At 43.6% G+C, this 20,670-nt stretch overlaps 1 protein-coding gene and 1 long non-coding RNA gene across 2 annotated transcripts in view; one reads left to right on the top strand and one right to left on the bottom strand.

Moving 5' to 3' along the window:
• The window catches only part of LOC130275329 (annexin A1-like), a 62,375-nt gene that overhangs the window by 9,197 nt on the left and 32,508 nt on the right, over positions 1-20,670 (top strand). The window contains exons 2-3 of the mRNA XM_056523195.1: positions 3,820-3,898; positions 4,051-4,138. Of these exons, the coding sequence (XP_056379170.1) occupies positions 3,833-3,898; positions 4,051-4,138 (154 nt within the window). The 5' untranslated portion in view covers positions 3,820-3,832. The remainder of the gene's footprint in view (positions 1-3,819; positions 3,899-4,050; positions 4,139-20,670) is intronic.
• On the bottom strand, positions 1,453-16,399 carry LOC130275336 (uncharacterized). Its single transcript, XR_008844733.1, has 3 exons — positions 16,340-16,399; positions 10,992-11,126; positions 1,453-1,633 (listed from the first exon to the last, which is right to left on the bottom strand). It is a non-coding gene; the product is annotated as an uncharacterized LOC130275336 (long non-coding RNA).

Here is a 20,670-nt window from a genome sequence, read left to right on the forward strand (position 1 = left end):
TTCTTCAAAGTAGCCACCTTTTGCTTTGATTACTGCTTTGCACGCTCTTGGCATTCTCTTGTTGAGATTCAAGAGGTAGTCACCTGAAATGGTTTTCACTTCACAGGTGTGCTGGTGTGGAGGAGGAGGTGTGATGGTGTGGGGGGTGCTTTGCTGGTGACACTGTTGGGGATTTAACCATAGAAAGAATCCCCAGGATGGGTTAGGGTCAAATTCATACAAAAACCTTATAACCAAGGGGAGTCACTAATACCCTTGTTTATTGCCCACCCCTTAAACTTAGCTTTTATTAAGCTGCTTAATATCAAATAATAAAGAATAAAATAGTGAGTCACTTAAAAACACAGTCCTTTAGTCTGTTTCTTAATATGTATATATCACTGCTGTGTTAGCATGTGTTATCAATCCCCAGTGGCCTGCAGATACCCTGGTAATTGTATAGACACACCATCAGGACTGCTGGTAAAACCCCCTCTACACGTTTCGTTACAACAGTAACGTCCTCAGGAGGGAAACGGCATCATCCACTGTTAGGGATTTATTCAAAATTGAAGGCATATTGAACCAGCATGTCTACCACAGCATCTTGCAGCGGCATGCTAGTCCATCCGGTTTGCATTTAGTTGGACCATCATTTATTTTTCAACAGGATAATGAACCCAAGCACACCTCCAGGATGTGTAAGGGTTATTTGACTAAGAAAGAGTGTGATGGGGTGCTGCGCCAGATGAACTGACCTCCACAGTCACCGGACCTGAACCCAATCAAGATGGTTTGGGGTGAGCTGGACCACAGAGTGAAGGTAAAAGGGCCAACAAGTGCTAAGCATCTCTGGGAACTCCTTCAAGACTGTTGGAAGACCATTTCAGGTGACTACCTTTGAAGCTCATCAAGAGAATGAGTGTGCAAAGCAGTAATCAAAGCAAAAGGTGGCTAGAACCTAGAATATGACATATTTTCACACTTTTTTGTTATGTCTATAATTCCACATGTGTTAATTCATAGTTTTGATGCCTTCAGTGTGAATCTACAATTTTCATAGTCATGAAAATAAAGAAAACTCTGAATGAGAAGGTGTGTCCAAACTTTTGGTCTGTACTGTACATATATGATTTTTTTTAATCCCCTTCTCTAATCCAGGTGTTTATCAAATGTACACAGTGGGTTACAAGATGGAACATGACATCTGGCATCATCTATCATTACTCGAACACAGATAACATAACGTGATAAGACAGAACAACATGCTAGTTACCAAACAGCTCTGCTGTTCAAATTTATTTATGCATTTAAGCTCCTGCTTAAGCATGTCCCTCGGGGTGTCTATACGGCATTCCGTATAGACAACATTTTTACAGTGTCACAGGGTAATTGTCAGTGTTTTAGGCCCATATACACTAATATTTTGCTACATTTGAAGTGTGAACCTAGTCCAAAAAATACAAAATGGTTACCAAATTATATTTTATTTAAAGGATATTCTTTTGTTATGTTTTGTTTGTTTGGTTTGTTTATGGCATTTTCTTTTTCCCTTCTGTTCATTCAGCATGCTTTAAAGGGAAAAACATTTTCTAATTTAATGATATTTGTCATTTAACTCTTTTGATGCATCGATCCATGATGATTGCGGCATCTGAAAGTAAAAATGAAAGTTGCTAGTGTGTTCAGTGGTTTTCTCTACACCCCATCAGCGCAATTTTTTTCAAAATATAAAAAGTGCCTCCCCTAATCAAAATTCTATTCACATCCCCCTTTACCAATTAAAAAAACACTCACAAAGAAAACCATAAACATATTTGGTATCCCCGTATGTCTAAACTTTTAAAATATAATGCACAGTGAATTGTGTAAACAAAAAAAATACCAAATAGCAGAAATGCATTTTTCTGGTTGCTTCATGCAGTGGGACAAAAAAAGTATTTAGTCAGCCACCAATTGTGCAAGTTCTCCCACTTAAAAAGATGAGTGGCCTGTAATTTTCATCATAGGTATACCTCAACTATGAGAGACATAATGAGAAAAAAATCCATAAAAATCCATTCTTTTTAAAGAATTTATTTGCAAATTATGGTGAAAAATAAGTATTTTGTTACCAACAAACAAGCAAGATTTCTGGCTCTCACAGACCTGTAACTCTGTGTTTGGAGGAGAAAGAATGCTGAGTTGCATCCAAAGAACACCATACCTACTGTGAAGATGAAAGATGGCATTGAAACATGAAATGTGGCTGGGTAGTTTAGCATGACAATGATTCCAAACACATCACCCAGGCAATGAAGGAGTGGCTTCAAAAGAAGCATTTCAAGGTCCTGGAGTGGCCTAGCCAGTCTCCAGATCTCAACCGCATTGAAAACCTTTGGAGAGAGTTGAAAGTTCATGTTCCCCAGCAACAGCCCCAAAACATCACTGCTCTAGAGGAGATTTGCATAATACCAGCAACAGAACTTTTGTTATTATACTTATTTTCCACCAAAATGTGTAAATAAATTATTTAAAAATCAGACAATGTGATTCTATGGTTGTTTTTTTCTTGTTATATCTCATAGTAGAGGTATACCTATGATGAAAATTACAGGCCTCTCTCATCTTTTTAAGTGGGAGAACTTGCACAATTGGTGGCTGACTAAATACTTTTTTGCCCCACTGTATATCAGACAAAAATTTATAAAAACTGACCAGAATGGTCAATAAATGGTGCCAATAAAAACTATAGATGGTAGTGGAATTTTTTTTTGTAGGGCTAATGAATACTACTCTGTTACTAAGCATATTACTTATAAAAGAGTTATAGATATTAGAAAGCAAGTAGATAAAAACAAAGACTGCAAAAAAAGAAAATTGGCTCGGTCTTTAAATGGGCACTGTCAGATATAAAAACTTTTTATATGTTGCACATCTTGGCAAAAGGATAGTTTTTCTAATATACATCTTTAAATAGTTTTCACATTTTATTTAAGAAAACTGCCTTTGAAAAACCCACCACTAGGGGTCCTCATACCTCCTGGGACACTGATGAGTCCCACAGCCGCATGAGCTTGTCCAAGGGTCATGGACACAAGATGGCTGATTGACAAGGCTGCAGGAGGAACACAACTTGCAGCAACACTGCTGTAACACAGAGTTCTACCAAACATGTGCCTCCTGCTGTTGAAAAACTACAACTTCTGGACAGTCAAAGGATGTCTGGGCATGCTGGGAGTTGTAGTTTTGCAAAAGTTGTAGGCACACAGCTGAAGGCAACACTGCTGCAAAAAAGAGCTATTCAAAAACTACATGCCCCAGCATTACAGGACTGGCAAAGGATGATACTCATGAATGACATATGTCATGCATGTATAATAAAACACTGTACTTTTAGCACTAAACCTTTGCACTAATTTAGTAAGATGTAAGTTATACACTCACCATATTGTATTTGGTGGTAGAGTACAGGCAATCTCCTGTGTGTGTGTGTGTGTGTGTGTGTGTGTGTGCGTGTACAGCATAAAACCAGAGAGGAAAGGGTTACCGAGCAGGGCTGCCAGGCTTGTTTCTGAGAGCAGTGAGTCAGCAGAGTGAGGAAGTGGAAGGAGTTATCACAGTGCAGGCAAGAGAAGGACACACCCTTCCATTGGACAAGATGGAAAAAACAGTGAGAACTGTTAATATGCTATTTTTTGTGTGAAATGGCTGATAGATACATAAAAATTACATGTACATGATCAGGCTGAGGCACCGAGTAACAAATTACATTTTTTTTTTTTTTTTTTTTTTGTGGGATCTGACAGGTACGCTTTAAGGGGTTTATTTTAATAATTATTTACTTGTTCATTTTTACAGAGGCTGGTTCACCATGTCTTTTATACAGCAGTTCCTACAGCAGGCTTTGTTCCTGGATAACCATTCTGAATATGCAAATGTAAGTGTTCAATGTTATTTAATAAGCATTTTTTTTTTCAATTCTCGTGTTTCTGAAGTGTAGTAAAGATTAATAGTTGTAGTTGACCTGCTAACACCATTGTTTTATAAGCTCTGATTAGGTCTTATAATAGATAACTTCTTACTTTTCAGCAACAAGCCTCTGGAGGTCTTAAGGGTGCTCAAACTTATGATGCTCCTGCAGATGCTTTAGCCTTAGTCAAGGCCATCAAAGCTAAAGGTAATTTTAAAGTAATTTGTATCATAATTTGGGTTTCATTGTGAAGAGGTGTGATACATTATTCCAAATAGAATCAATAAATCAATAATAAATATAACTTTTTCTGCTTTTTACCTTATTTTCATTTTTGGCATTTCATAAGAAAGATTCCATTGTTTGGGCTGATAGCAGAATATTGGGGTCATATTACAGATCCATATGGCAAGGATCTTTAACCCGTTATGGACACAGGGCATACAGGTATGTCCTGACATCCTGGTATTTAAGGACACAGGGTGTAACGGTACGCCCGTGGGAATTTTGGTCCTTACAGCGTGCCGGGTGGGGACCAGGATGCCTGCTGAAATCATTCAGCAGGCACCCAGTGTAAACCCCATCGTCCTGAGGCCCCCCATATTGGCGATCGCCGCAAATCGCCAATCAATTCAGATCAGCGATTTGCAGCGATTCTGGGCCAATCAGGTCCCTGGTGACCCAAAAAAAAGGGTGATAGGTGCCGTCCGACATGGCACCTATCACCCTTTAGCAGCAGGAGTGAGGTGGCTGAAGAATTAGGACGCCTGCTGTGGGGGTGTTCCTAATGGCACCCGCTCCGCCCCTGCTCCCGAGGGCGAGAACGGGTGTTGGGAGTATGTACCTGAAGGGGGGCCCCCGATTCCCGACATCGACAGCTGGATCAGAGTGGATCAGCTGTTGCATAACTACAACCACCTGCATGCACAGACAGCCAAAGAGCATGCTGGGAGTTGTAGTCTTGCAACAGCTGGAGGCTTGTCCCCCCCCCCATGTGAATGTACAGGGTACATTCACACTACACTACACCTACACAAAATAAAGGGTAAAACACTAAATATACACTACATAGTTACCCCCCCTCCCCCCCCCCCATTGAAAATAAAAAAATGTCTGCTATGGCAGTATTTCCAAAACAGAGCCTCCATCTGTAGCAAAACAACAACTCCCAGTATTGCCGGACAGCCATTGACTGTCTAGGAATGCTGGGAGTTTTGCAATAGCTGGAGGCACCCAGTTTGAGAAACACTGCCGTAGGGTAATTTTGGTATCGGAGGCAAGTGTAATTCTTGCATCTGGGTCTGTACCTATGCAAATCCCTAATTTAGTCCTCAAATGCGCATGAAGCTCTCTCACTTCGGAGCCCTGTCATATTTCAATGCAACAGTTTAGGGCCACATATGGGGTATTCTCTGGAGAAATTGGAGAAATTGCCTAACAAATTTTGGGGGGCTTTTTCTCCTTTCACCCCTTATGAAAAGGTAAAGTTGGGGTCTACTCCAGCTTGTTATTGTAAAAATATAAAAAAATTTACACTAACATTCCGGTGTTGCCCCATTAAATATTAAATTATGTGAGGGGTGTAGTTTCAGAAATGGGGTAACATGTGTGGGGGGGGGTCCACTGTTCTGGCACCATGGGGGCTAGAGATGAGCGAATTTACAGTAAATTCGATTCATCACAAACTTCTCGGCTCGGCAGTTGATGGCTTATCCTGCATAAATTAGTTCAGCTTTCAGGTGCTCCGGTGGGCTGGAAAAGGTGTATACAGTTCTAGGAAAGAGTCTCCTAGGCTTTGTAAACGCACATGGCCCCTGACTTCCATTCCATACAAATTCTCTCTCCAAAAGCCCAATGGTGCTCCTTCTCTTATGAGCATTGTAGTTCGCCCACAGAGCACTTTACATCTACATATGGGGTATTTCCATACTCAGAAGCATGGGGGTTAAACATTTTGGGAGGCTTTTTATTCTATTACCCCTTGTGAAAATGAAACATTTGGGGTAAAACCAGCGTTTTAGTGGGAAAAAAAATTACATTTTTCATTTTAACATCCAACTTTAGCGGAAATTTGTCAAACACCTGTTGGGTGTTAAGGCTCACTGTACCCCTTGTTACATTCCTTGAGGGGTGTTGTTTTCCAATCATGTGCCATGTGATATTTTTTGCTGTTCTGACATTATAGGGGCTTTCTAAATGTGACATGCCCCCCAAAAATCATTTCAGCAAAATTTGCTTTCCAAAAGCAAAATGTGACTCTTCTCTTCTGAGCATTGTAGTGTGCCCACAGTGCACTTGATGTCTACACATGGGGTATTTCCATACTCATAAGAGTTGGGGTTCACATTTTGGGGGGCATTTTCTCCTAATATCCCTTGTAAAAATGTAAAATTTGGGGAAAAACCAGAATTTTTGAGGAAAAAAAATGTATTTACACGTTCAAATTTAACGAAAAGTAGTCAAACACCTGTGGGGTGTTAAGGCTCACTGTACCACTTGTTACATTCCTTGAGGTGTGTAGTTTCCAAAATAGTAGGCAATGTGGGAGTTTTTCTTGCTGTTCTGGCACCATAGGGGCTTCCTAAATGCGACATGCCCCCAAAAATTTGCTTTCTAAAAGCCAAATGTGACTCCTTCTCATTGTTGCGTGCCCGCAGTGCACTTGACTTCCACACATGGGGTATTTCCATACTCAGAAGAGATGGGGTTACAATTTTTTTTTTTTTTGGGGGGGGGGCATTTTCTCATATTACCCCTTGAAAAAATGTAAAATTTGGGGGGAAAAAAGCATTTTAGTGAAAAAAAACAAAACATTTCCACATCCGCCTTTAACGAAAAGTCGTCAAACACCTGTGGGGTGATAAGGCTCATTGTACCCCTTGTTACGTTCCTTGAGGAGTGTCGTTTCCAAAATAGTATGCCATGTGTTTTTTTTATTTCTTTTTTTGCTGTTCTGGTACCATAGAGGCTTCCTAAATGTGACATTCCCCCCAAAACCCATTTCAGAAAAACTCCCTCTCCAAAATCCCTTTGACACTTCTGAGCCTTGTAGTGCACCCACAGAGCACTTTGCGTACACATATGAGGTATTTCCTTACTCAAGAGAAATTGGGATACACATTTTAGGGGGATTTCTCTCCTTTTACCCCTTGTAAAAATTAAAAAACTGGATCTGCAAGAACATGCAAGTGTAAAAAACGAAGATTTTTAATTTTCTCCTTCACTTTGCTGAATGTCATTATGAATACTTTGAGGGGTGCAGATTTTATAATATGAAAGCCCTGCAAATCCATTTCAAAACTGAACTGGTCCCTGAGAAATTCCGATTTAGAAAATTTTGTGAAAAATTAGAAAATTGCTGCTGAACTTTGAAGCCCTCTGATGTCTTCTAAAAGTAAAAACATGTCAACTTTATGATGCAAATATAAAGTAGACATATTGCATATGCGAATCAATATATCATTTATTTGGTATGTCTATTTTCCTTATAAGCCGAGAGTTTCAAAATAAAAAAAATGTAAAGTTTTCAAATTTTTCATCAAATTTTGGACTTTTTCACCTGGAAATTATACAAGTATCGACAAAAAATTTCCACCAAAATTTGAATATGGTCTGTGTACGTGTCCCCAGCCACTGTTCTGGGCTGAGTGGCCCAACCCCCACTGACTCCTGCACCCCCTGCCACCACCAAGTGCCCCATTCCGGAGAACTTGCCTGGATCCAGCGGACCATGAGCCCGTGATTCCTGAGTTTGTTGGCGACTCAGGAATCAAGATTGACATCGTCGGATTCACTGAAATTGACTATTACAGTTTTTTTTTCAGTGACAACTTTGTCAATCTGATGGTTGACCAGACGAACCTGTATGCCCAACAGTTCGTCGCTGCAAACCCGGGCTCACTTTTGGCTGGGCCCAATGGCTGGTTCCCAGTTTATGCAGCCGAAATTAGGGCATTTTGGGGCCTTGTGCTGCATATGGGCCTGGTCAAAGAACCCAGTGTCAGGCAATATTGGAGTGGGGACATCCTTTACCAGATCCCACTCTACAATATGACTATGGCACGTCTCCGGTTCGAGGCTATTCGGAAATGTTTGCATCATGTTGATAATGCGGCATGTCCCCCCCCAAAGTGATCCTGCATATGACCACCTGTATAAAATCAATCCAGTCATCAATCACTTCAGAGCCAAATTTCGGGAGGCCTATGTCCCTGGAAGGGAGGTTGCTATTGATGAGTCTCTCATCAGCTTTGAGGAGAGACTCAGCTTCCGCCAATACATCCCAACCAAGCGAGCGCGGTATGGCGTGAAGATGTATAAACTTTGCTAGAGTACCTCAGGGTACACCTTTACGTGGATAACTTTGATACTAGTATCCCTTTCTTCACATCCCTTGCCGCCAGATCCAGGCTCGCTTGTGGGACAGTCCGGAACAATCAAAGAGGCCTTCCTTCCTATCCCCTGGGGTGGGTCCCGTGCCTTTTCCCGTGAAAACCTGTTGCTGGTCTGGAACAAGGACAAGAGGGATGTCCTTATGCTCACCACAATTCATGGGAACGGCAGCACCCCTGTCCCTGTGCGAGGTACCGAGGGATCGGTCCTTAAGCCTGATTGTATTCTGGACTACAATCAGTATATGGGGGGAGTTGATCTTTCTGATCAAGTCCTCAAGCCATATAATGCCATGCCCAAAACACGGGCATGGTACAAAAACTTTGGTGACCACCTCTGGAACTGTGGGCCCCCGGATCGTCCCCCACACTGGAAAGAAGGGACGATCCCAGAAAAAATTCAGAGTGCGTCGCAAGAGGGGGATTCAGAAGGAAACCACCACTCAATGCGACACTTGACCAAATAATCCGGGTCTCTGCTTTAAAAACTGCTGCAGGGAGTATCACACTTCCATGGAGTTCTACATTTTTAATCCTTTCACCTGATTTTCATTCCCCAGAATTCTACTCCAATGTACCAGTCCAGAGTACATTGTCTTCCAAATTTAAAACCAAAACACCCCCCCTCCCTAAAAAACAAAAACAAAAACAAAAAACCCTTTGCCAATACCCCCAGGTTTTTTTTACCCCAAAAAATGGGTCATGGGACACAGAGTCAACAGCATTGGGGGTTTGCAGTTGCCTCAAATGCGCAGCACAGCGCATTTGAGGTAACAGAATAGGGAAGGCCACACACATCTCATACCCAGAATGATTATTCACAGCATAGGGTTTGGGGCGGGCATCATTTTTCCTTTCGGCTATACTCCGAGTCCTCATTCTGGTCATTGGCATATCAGTATTAAAATTGCACTTTTCATCCCCCCCCCCCCCCCCCCCCATAGTACACTTCCTCCATTTCTGGAAAATTAATTTAGGTAACACCCGTTACCAAATGTCCACTTTACCCCTATACACCTTCTCTAGGGGGTGTACTGTTTGTAATAGACTCACATGTGGGTGTTCCTTTCTTGTAATTTCCTCTGAATGTATGTAACTGTTAGGTCTGTAACAAACATCAGCCTCAAATGTGAAGAGTTCTCGCTCATGAGCTCTGTCGTATTTCCAGGCGTCAATTCAGAGTCACATGTTAGCTGTTCACAGAATGATGAAGCAGAGCATAAGTTGAAAATTGCAATTTTCCAAAACCACCCTTCATTCATTCCTTGAAAATAAATTTAGGAAACATCCGTACGTTCAAAATGTCCTCTTTACCCCTATACACATTCCTCAGGGTGGGTACTTTCTGTAATTGTGTCACATGTGGGTGTTTCATTTGTGTATCTTCCTCCGAATGTATGTAACCGTCAGCTACTGATATGCTATAGGCCACAAATGCAAACAGACCTCTATGACTTCTGAGCCTTGTTGTGCTCCCGCCCAGCACATTACCCCATATGTGGATGTATTTCCTTAGTCAGGGGAAAAAGCCCTCCAAAAAATGTAACCCAATTTCTCCCATTACCCCTTGTGAAAATGTAAAAAATTCGGTAACCCCAGCATTTTATTGTAAAAAAAATAAAATTTAAAAATGTATGGCCCACTTTAAAAAACTGTAAGGTGTAAGTACACCCAGTACTCCTTGTTATCTTCCTTGAGGGGTGTAGTTTCAAAATTGTGGACACTTTGTTTTTTAGATTTTATGCCAGAACCTCAACCATTGCAGTGCTAACCACCACTTGCCTCAAATCTGATCAGTGCTGTCTCACTCCTAAGCCCTGTTTTGCACCCGCATAGTGCTTTACTGCCATATATGGGGTATATCCTTATTCTGGAGAAATTGGGCTACAAATCTGTTACTACTTGTGAAACAAAAAAAATTTTGGTTAATACCAGCATTTCAGTGTTAAAAATCTATTCTTTCAAGTTTACAGCCCACAGTTCAAAAAACATGTGAGGTGTAAGTATTCACTATAACCCTTGGTTATGTACCTTGAGGGGTGTAGTTCAGGGGCGGACACAGACAGCAGAGGGCCCCTGTGCAAAGAATGTGCCTGGGCCCCCCCCCAGCACTGTGCCCCCTCATGTACCTAGACCCCACCGGGGGGGCCTCCACTTACCCCGCGCGTGTAGTGTCGCCACTTGCCTTGTCCACCACAGGTGGATGGAACGACTCCTGAGGTGGGCTCCGGGTGGCCCCTGTCCCTCTCAGTGTGCGGCCCAGTGAGTACTCCCCCAGGTCAGCCTGACCCGTATCTAGCTGGGAGGCAGAGGGCAGTGCTCCCCTTTACATTCGCACCCCTGGACTTAGCACGACACCCCTTGGCACCCCCTGGTTCCTTGGCTTCTTATCCTTAATGATAGAAGTGACTTACAGGCAGGGCCAGACTGGGACCAAAAATAGGCCCAGGCATTTTAAAATAAACAGCCCATTTTTATGGTGGGGGTCTGACTCATGGGACCCCCACCAATCACCTTGGTTCAAGTGGCTCCCGAGATGTTGGAAAGCTGCAACTCCCATCATGTCTGAAGTGACTACAACTGATGGGACAGTCAGGAGACTACACAATGATATCAGTGACTAAAGCTCTGATGGGACAGTTAGGAAAATATACAATGATATCACTGACCTGAGTGACGTCTTCTCTGTTGTCTTTACTTTTCTTCTTCATCTGGTCCAGACACCAGGATTTCTTCCATCTTCTCTGCAGAGTCTGACACCTGGACATCATTGGTTCCTTAATTTGTCAGTAGATCCTCATCCTCTGTATGATGACAATAATCATTATAACCTTGCCAAATAATGTACCCCTGAATATAATACTGCCAACCACTGTACCCCCTGAATACTGCCAACCACTGTACCCCTGAATATAATACTGCCAACCACTGTACCTCCGAATATAATACTGCCAACCACTGTACCCCTGAATAAAATACTGCCAACCACTGTACTCCATGAATATAATACTGCCAACCACTGTACCCCTGAATATAATACTGCCAACCACTGTACCCCCGAATATAATACTGCCAACCACTGTACCCCCTGAATACTGCCAACCACTGTACCCCCTGAATATAATACTGCCAACCACTGTACCCCCTGAATACTGCCAACCACTGTACCCCCTGAATATAATACTGCCAACCACTGTACCCCCTGAATACTGCCAACCACTGTACCCCTGAATATAATACTGCCAACCACTGTACCCCTGAATATAATACTGCCAACCACTGTACCCCCGAATATAATACTGCCAACCACTGTACCCCCTGAATACTGCCAACCACTGTACCCCCTGAATATAATACTGCCAACCACTGTACCCCCTGAATACTGCCAACCACTGTACCCCCTGAATATAATACTGCCAACCACTGTACCCCCTGAATACTGCCAACCACTGTACCCCTGAATATAATACTGCCAACCACTGTACCCCCGAATATAATACTGGCAACCACTGTACCCCCTAAATATAATACTGCAAACCACTGTACTCCATGAATATAATACTGCCAACCACTGTACCCCTGAATATAATACTGCCAACCACTGTACCCCCTGAATATAATACTGCCAACCACTGTACCCCTGAATATAATACTGCCAACCACTGTACTCCATGAATATAATACTGCCAACCACTGTACCCCTGAATATAATACTGCCAACCACTGTACCCCCGAATATAATACTGCCAACCACTGTACCCCCTGAATACTGCCAACCACTGTACCCCCTGAATATAATACTGCCAACCACTGTACCCCCTGAATACTGCCAACCACTGTACCCCCTGAATATAAGACTGCCAACCACTGTACCCCCTGAATACTGCCAACCACTGTACCCCTGAATATAATACTGCCAACCACTGTACCCCCGAATATAATACTGCCAACCACTGTACCCCCTGAATATAATACTGCCAACCACTGTACTCCATGAATATAATACTGCCAACCACTGTACCCCTGAATATAATACTGCCAACCACTGTACCCCCTGAATATAATACTGCCAACCACTGTACCCCTGAATATAATACTGCCAACCACTGTACCCCCTGAATACTGCCAACCACTGTACCCCTGAATATAATACTGCCAACCACTGTACCCCTGAATATAATACTGCCAACCACTGTACCCCCTGAATACTGCCAACCACTGTATCCCTGAATTTAATACTGCCAACCACTGTACTCCCTAAATACTGCCAACCACTGTACCCCTGAATATAATACTGCCAAATACTGTACCCCTGAATATAATACTGCCAACCACTGTACCCCTGAATATAATACTGCCCACCACTGTACTCTATCAATATAATACTGCCAACCACGATACACCACTGAATCACCCCATACACTCCATCCTCAGTCTCCTCATCACCCCATACACTCCATCCTCAGTCTCCTCATCACCCCATACACCCCACGCACCCCATCCTCAGTCTCATCCCCCCAATACACCCAACACAACCCATTCTCAGTCTAATCATCACCCCACGCACCCCATCCTCAGTCTCATCACCCCATACACCCCACACAACCCATCCTCGGTCTCCTCATCACCCCCATATACCCCATCCTCAGTCTCCTCATCACCCCCATACACCCCACGCACCCCATCTTCAGTCTCATCACCCCATACACCCCACACAACCCATCCTCAGTCTCCTCATCACCCCATACACCCCACACACCCCATCTTCAGTCTCCTCATCACCCCATACACCCCACGCACCCCATCCTCAGTATCCTCATCACCCCATGCACTCCATCCTCAGTCTCCTCATCACCCCACGCACTCCATCCTCAGTCTCCTCATCACCCCACGCACTCCATCCTCAGTCTCCTCATCACCCCATGCACTCCATCCTCAGTCTCCTCATCACCGCATACACCCCATCCTCAGTCTCCTCATCACCCCATGCACTCCATCCTCAGTCTCCTCATCACCCCATACACCCCACGCACTCCATCCTCAGTCTCCTCATCACCCCACGCACCCCATCCTCAGTCTCCTCATCCCCCCATGCACTCCATCCTCAGTCTCCTCATCACCCCATCCTCAGTCTCCTCATCGCCCCACGCACTCCATCCTCAGTCTCCTCATCACCCCATTCACCCCACGCACCCCATCCTCAGTCTCCTCATCACCCCATGCACTCCATCCTCAGTCTCCTCATCACCCCATGCACTCCATCCTCAGTCTCCTCATCACCCCACGCACTCCATCCTCAGTCTCCTCATCACCCCATGCACTCCATCCTCAGTCTCCTCATCACCCCATCCTCAGTCTCCTCATCACCCCATACACCCCACGCACCCCATCCTCAGTCTCCTCATCACCCCACGCACTCCATCCTCAGTCTCCTCATCACCCCACGCACTCCATCCTCAGTCTCCTCATCACCCCATGCACTCCATCCTCAGTCTCCTCATCACCGCATACACCCCATCCTCAGTCTCCTCATCACCCCATGCACTCCATCCTCAGTCTCCTCATCACCCCATACACCCCACACACTCCATCCTCAGTCTCCTCATCACCCCACGCACCCCATCCTCAGTCTCCTCATCCCCCCATGCACTCCATCCTCAGTCTCCTCATCACCCCATCCTCAGTCTCCTCATCGCCCCACGCACTCCATCCTCAGTCTCCTCATCACCCCATTCACCCCACGCACCCCATCCTCAGTCTCCTCATCACCCCATGCACTCCATCCTCAGTCTCCTCATCACCCCATGCACTCCATCCTCAGTCTCCTCATCACCCCACGCACTCCATCCTCAGTCTCCTCATCACCCCATGCACTCCATCCTCAGTCTCCTCATCACCCCATCCTCAGTCTCCTCATCACCCCATACACCCCACGCACCCCATCCTCAGTCTCCTCATCACCCCATGCACTCCATCCTCAGTCTCCTCATCACCCCATGCACTCCATCCTCAGTCTCCTCATCACCCCACGCACTCCATCCTCAGTCTCCTCATCACCCCACGCACCCCACGCACCCCATCCTCAGTCTCCTCATCACCCCATGCACTCCATCCTCAGTCTCCTCATCACCCCATGCACTCCATCCTCAGTCTCCTCATCACCCCATGCACTCCATCCTCAGTCTCCTCATCACCCCATGCACTCCATCCTCAGTCTCCTCATCACCCCATGCACTCCATCCTCAGTCTCCTCATCACCCCATGCACTCCATCCTCAGTCTCCTCATCACCCCATGCACTCCATCCTCAGTCTCCTCATCACCCCATGCACTCCATCCTCAGTCTCCTCATCACCCCATGCACTCCATCCTCAGTCTCCTCATCATCCCATATACCTTAAGCACCTCATCAGTATTACACAGCTGACACCCCCCACCCCAGTCCTTCTCATCAACATTAAACCCCCTAATCATTACCCCCCTGACCCCCCCTCTGGTCCTCCTTATCAACACTACGCTCTCCCAGACCCCCAATCTTTCTTATCATTACACCACCAACCTCTTCAACACCCCTCCTGTCCTCTTCATCATCATTACAATCCCCTCCCCCCACCCCCCTGCACCCGACCGTCACTCTCCTCACCTTATCTGCTCAGCGATGCGGCCGTGTGAGGCGGGAGGGTTTGCTGCTCCTGTCGCTTCTGCCGGGATCAGAGGCCATGACACGTGACGTCAGGGGCTTGGAACAGACGTGCGTGCCTGCGCGGGGCACGTCTGTTCCCATCAGCCCCTGGCCTGTCCTCTCGCCCGGCCGAGGTAAATTACTGCTGTCAGCGGCAGGTCCGGGACCTGTTGCTGCAGCATTTAGTATGAAGTACTGGCAGGGGGCCCTGCAGGGGCCCAGACTGTGAGGCCCAGGCTGTGACCTGGGCTACTAGGGGGCCCCCTAACACGCTGGGCCCCTGTGCAGCCGAACCGGCTGAACAAGTGATATGTCCGCCCCTGGTGTAGTTTCTAATATGGTGCCACGTGTGGGGTTTCTGCTGTTCTTGCACAATGGGGGCTTTGTGGCCCCGACTTCAATTCCAACACAATTTTCACTCAAAAAGCCCAATGACGCTCCTTCTATTATGAGCATTGCAGTGCGCCCGAAGAGAACTTTACATCCACATATGGGGTATTTTCTTTCTCAGGCGAACTTGCACTACAAATTTTGGGGGCCATTTTGCCCTATTACCCCATGTGAAAATGAAACATTTGGGGTAACATTATCAATATAGTCTGAAAAATAAAATGTTTCACATTTACGGCCCACTGATCAAAAACCTGTGAGGTGTAAGTACTCGCTGTAACCCTTGTTACATTCCTGAAGGGGTGCAGTTTCCAAAATGGTGTCACATGGGGGGGGGGGTTCTGCTGTTCTGGCTGCATGGAAGGTTTGTAAATGAACATGGCCCCGACTTCATTTCCAGCAAAATTCTCTCGCCAAAAGTCTAATGGTGCTCCTTCTGTTCTGAGACCTGTAGTGCCTCAGAAGAGCACTTAAAGCATACCCGTCAGATCACTCAAAAAAACTAAACTGTTATATGTTGCTCAGTATCTCATCCTAATCATGTACATGTACTTTGTATGTGTCTGTGACCTACATTTCTCACAGAATTAGCTTTATTTCTGAAATACCTTAATTTTATCCCCCAGAAGCAGGGGGGGCGGGTACTCACTGTGATAACTACTCCCCCTCCTCCCTCTCCTCAGTCCAGTGCTTCCCAACCAGGGTGCCTCCAGCTGTTGCAAAACTAAAACTTCCAGCATGCCTGCACAGCCAAATGATATGTGGGCATGCTGGAAGCTGTAGTTTTGCAACAGCTGGAGGTAATCCCCCTTCATCTCACACACATACACACACACACAGGCTTCATATATTCTTACACATACACATTAGATAGACACACTGATATACACACATACACATATATCCACAGACACACAAACACATAGATACATGCTTGGACACTTACTTTTTCGTCTGCAATGCATGTTTCTGGCTCTCTCATTGATGTCTGCTGTGTGCAGGCTTCCTGCCCCTCCCCCTCCCCTTCTCTTCACATGAGTCTCTGCAGTGTGTACAGCCCCTCCCCCCTCCAAAACGTCCTGGAGTCCAGGACGAAGCAGTGTTCACATCCCAGGAGGCAGAGGGGGCAGTTCTTTGACTGGCTTTTTCCCTATGAAATACTGAAAATTTTCCAATGAAAGCAATTGCAAATCTATTGGTTTTACATGCTTTACAACATATCAAAAGTTTTTATATCTGACAGTGCCTATTTAATGTCCACATATGGGATGTTTTCTTAATCGCGAGAAATTTGGCTTCAAATTTTGTGGTCCATTTTCTCCTATTACACCATGTGAAAATGAAAAATTTGGATTAACACCATAATTTTAGGGTTAAAAATAAAATGTTTCACTTTTACGGACCACTGTTCAAAAAACTTGTGAGGCGTAAGTACTCACTGTAATCCTTGTTACCTTCCTGCAAGGGTCTAATTTCCAAACTGGTGTCACATGTGGGGGGTTTCTGCTGTACTGGCATCATGGGAAGTTTGAAAATGCACATGGCCCCCGACTTCAATTTCAGCAAAATTCTCTCTCCAACAGTCCTTCTGTTCTGAGACCTGTAGTGCGCCAGCAGAGCACTTGACTTAACATCCACATACGGGGCGTTTTCTTAATTGGGAGCAATTGGGCTTCAAATTTTGGGGTCCATTTTCTCCTTTTACCCCTTGTGAAAATGTTTTTGGGGTAACACCATAATTTTAGTGTTAAAAATACTATTTTCCATTTTCATGTCCAACTTCAACGCAAAGTCGTCAAACACCTGTGAGGTGTTAAGGCTCACTATACCCTTGTTATGTTCCTTAAGGGGTGTAGTTTCCAAAATAGTATGGCATGTGGGTGGGGAGTTTTGCTTTTCTGGCACCATGGGGGCTTCCTAAATGGAACATGCACCCCAAAAACCATTTCAGCAAAATTCTCTTTCAAAAAGACAAATTTTGCTCCTTTTCTTCTATGCATTGTAGTGCGCCAGTAGAGCACTTAACGTCCACATATGGGGTGTTTTCTTAATCGGGAGAAATTGGGCTTTAAAAATTGGGGTCAATTTTCTCCTATTATCCCTTGTAAAAAAAAAAAATTGGGTAAAACCATAATTTTTGTGTTAAAAATCAAATTTTCCATTTTCACGTCCAACTTCAACGCAAAGTCGTTAAAGACCCGTGAGGTGTTAAGGCTCTCTATACCCTTGTTATGTTCCTTGAGGGGAGTAGTTTCCCAAATAGTATGGCATGTTTTTTTTTTTTTTTTTTTGCTATTCTGACATTATGGGGGCTTCCTAAATGGAACATGCCTCCAAAAACCATTTCAGCAAAATTCTCTTTCAAAAGGCTAAATTTAGCTAGTTTTCATCAGATCAGTGTAGTGCAACAGCAGAGCACTTAACATCCACATATGGGGTGTTTTCTTAATTGGGAGAAATTGGGCTTTAAATTTTTGGGTCAATTTTTTCCTATTACCCCTTGTAAAAAAGAAAAATTTAGGGTAACACCGTCATTTTAGTGTTAAAAATCTAATTTTCCATTTTCACGTCCAACTTCAATGCAAAGTCGTCAAACACCTGTGAGGTGATAAGGCTCACTATATCCCTCGGTACGTTCCTTGAGGGGTGTAGTTTCCAAAACAGTATGCCATGGGGTAGGGTTTGCTGTCCTGGCACCTTGGGGGCTTCCTAAATGCAACATGCTCCCCAAAATCCATTTCAGCTAAATTCTCTTTCAAAAAGCAACATTTTGCTCCTTTTCTTCTGAGCATTGTAGTGCACCAGCAGAGCACTTAATGTCCACATATGGGGTGTTTTCTTAATCTGGAGAAATTGGGCTTATTGGGCTTTAAATTTTGGGGTCAATTTTCTCCTATTACCCCTTGTAAAGAAGAAAAATTTAGGGTAACACCATCATTTTAGTGTTAAAAATCCCATTTTCATTTTCACATCAAACTTCAACGCAAAGTCGTCATACATCCATGAGGCGTTAAGGCTCACTATACCCTTGTTATGTTCCTTGAGGGGTGTAGTTTCCAAAATAGTATGGCATGTGTTTTTTTTTTTTTTTTTGCTATTCTGGCACCATGTGGGCTTCCTAAATGGAACATGCCCCCCAAAAACCATTTCAGCAAAATTCTCTTTCAAAAAGCCAAATTTTGCTCCTTTTCTTCTGAGCATTGTAGTGCGACAGCAGAGCACTTAATGTCCACATATGGGGTGTTTTTTTAATCGAGAGAAATTGGGCTTTAAATTTTGGGGTAAATTTTCTCCTATTATCCCTTGTTAAAAAGAAAAATTTAGTGTTAAACCATCATTTTAGTGTTAAAAATCAAATTTTCATTTTCAAGTCCAACTTCAACGCAAAGTCGTCAAACACCTGTGAGGTGAAAAGGCTCACTATATCCCTAGGTACATTCCTTGATGGGTGTAGTTTCCAAAATAGTATGCCATGTGGGGGGGGGGGGTTGCTGTTCTGGCACCATGGGAGCTTCCTAAATGCAACATGCCCCCCAAAATCCATTTCAGCAAAATTCTCTTTCAAAAAGCCAAATTTTGCTCCTTTTCTTCTGAGCATTGTAGTGCGCCAGCAGAGCACTTAACGTCCACATATGGGGTGTTTTCTTAATCTGGAGAAATTGGGCTTTAAATTTTGGGGTCAATTGTCTCCTATTACCCCTTGTAAAAAGAAAAATTTAGGGTAACACCATCATTCATTTTAGTGTTAAAAATCAAATTTTCCATTTTCACGTCCAACTTCAACGCAAAGTTGTCAAATGCCCGTGAGGTGTTAAGGCTCACTATACCCTTGTTACATTCTTTGTTGGGGGTAGTTTCCAAAATAGTATGGCATGTGTTTTTTTATTTTATTTTTTTGCTATTCTGGCACCATGGGGGCTTCCTAAATGGAATATGCCCCCCAAAAACCATTTCAGCAAAATTCTCTTTCAAAAAGCCAAATTTTGCTCCTTTTCTTTTGAACATTGTAGTGTGCCAGCAGAGCACTAAATGTCCACATGTGGGGTGTTTTCTTAATCGGGAGAAATTGGGCTTTAAATTTTGGGGTCAATTTTCTCCTATTACCCCTTGTGAAAAAGAAAAATTTGGGGTAACACCATCATTTTAGTGTTAGAAATCAAATCTTCCATTTTCACATCCAACTTGCAAAGTCATCAAACACCCGTGAGGTGTTAAGGCTCACTATACTCTTGTTACGTTCCTTGAGAGGTGTAGTTTCAAAAATAGTATGGCATGTTTTTTTTTTTTTTTGTTGTTCTGGCACCATGGGTCTTCCAAAATGCAACATGCCCCCCAAATACCATTTCAGCAAAATTCTCTTTCAAGAAGCCAAATTTTGCATTGTAGTACGCCAGCAGAGCACTAAATGTCCTCATATGGGGTGTTTACTTAATCAGGAGAAATTGGGCTTTACATTTTGGGGTCCATTTTCTCCTATTTCCTCTTCTGAAAAATAAAAATTTGGGGTAACACCATCATTTTAGTGTTAAAAATCAAATTTTCCATTTTCACGCCCAACTTCAACACGAAGTCTTCAAACACCTGTGAGGTGTTAAGGCTCACTATACCCCTTGTTACATTCCTTGAGGAGTGTAGTTTCCAAAATAGTTTGCCATGTTGGGAGGTTTTTGCTGTTCTGGCACCATGGGGGTGAAAAAAAAATGTTTTTGTAATATCATCATTTTAGTGTTTAAAATAAAATTTTCCATTTTCACGTCCAACTTCAATGCAAAGTCATCAAACACCTGTGAGGTGTTAAGGCTCACTATAACCCGTGTTATGTTCCTTAAGGGGTGTAGTTTCCAAAATATTATGCCATGTGTTTTATTTTATTTTATTTTTTTGCTATTCTGGCACCATGGGGCTTCCTAAATGCAACATGGCCCCCAAAAACCATGACAGCAAAATTTGTTTTAGAAAATCTTACAGTTACTCTTTCTCTCTTGGGTCATGTTGTGATCCCGTAGAGCACTTTATGTCAACATATGAGATATTTCCATACTCAAGAGAAATTGGGCTACACATTTTGGGGTGCTTTTTCTCCTTACACCACTTTTAAAAATAAAAAAAGGGGGCTACAAGAACATGTTAGTGTAAAAAATAAAGATTTAGTTTTTTCTTCTACACTTTGCTGCTATTCTTGTGAAACACCTAAAGGTTTAACAAACTATTTGAATGTCATTTTGAATACTTTTAGGGGTGTAGTTTCTAAAATGGGGTCATTTATGGGGTATTTCT

Source organism: Hyla sarda, chromosome 1 (genome assembly GCF_029499605.1).
Source record: "Hyla sarda isolate aHylSar1 chromosome 1, aHylSar1.hap1, whole genome shotgun sequence".
Taxonomy (NCBI): Eukaryota; Metazoa; Chordata; class Amphibia; order Anura; family Hylidae; genus Hyla; species Hyla sarda.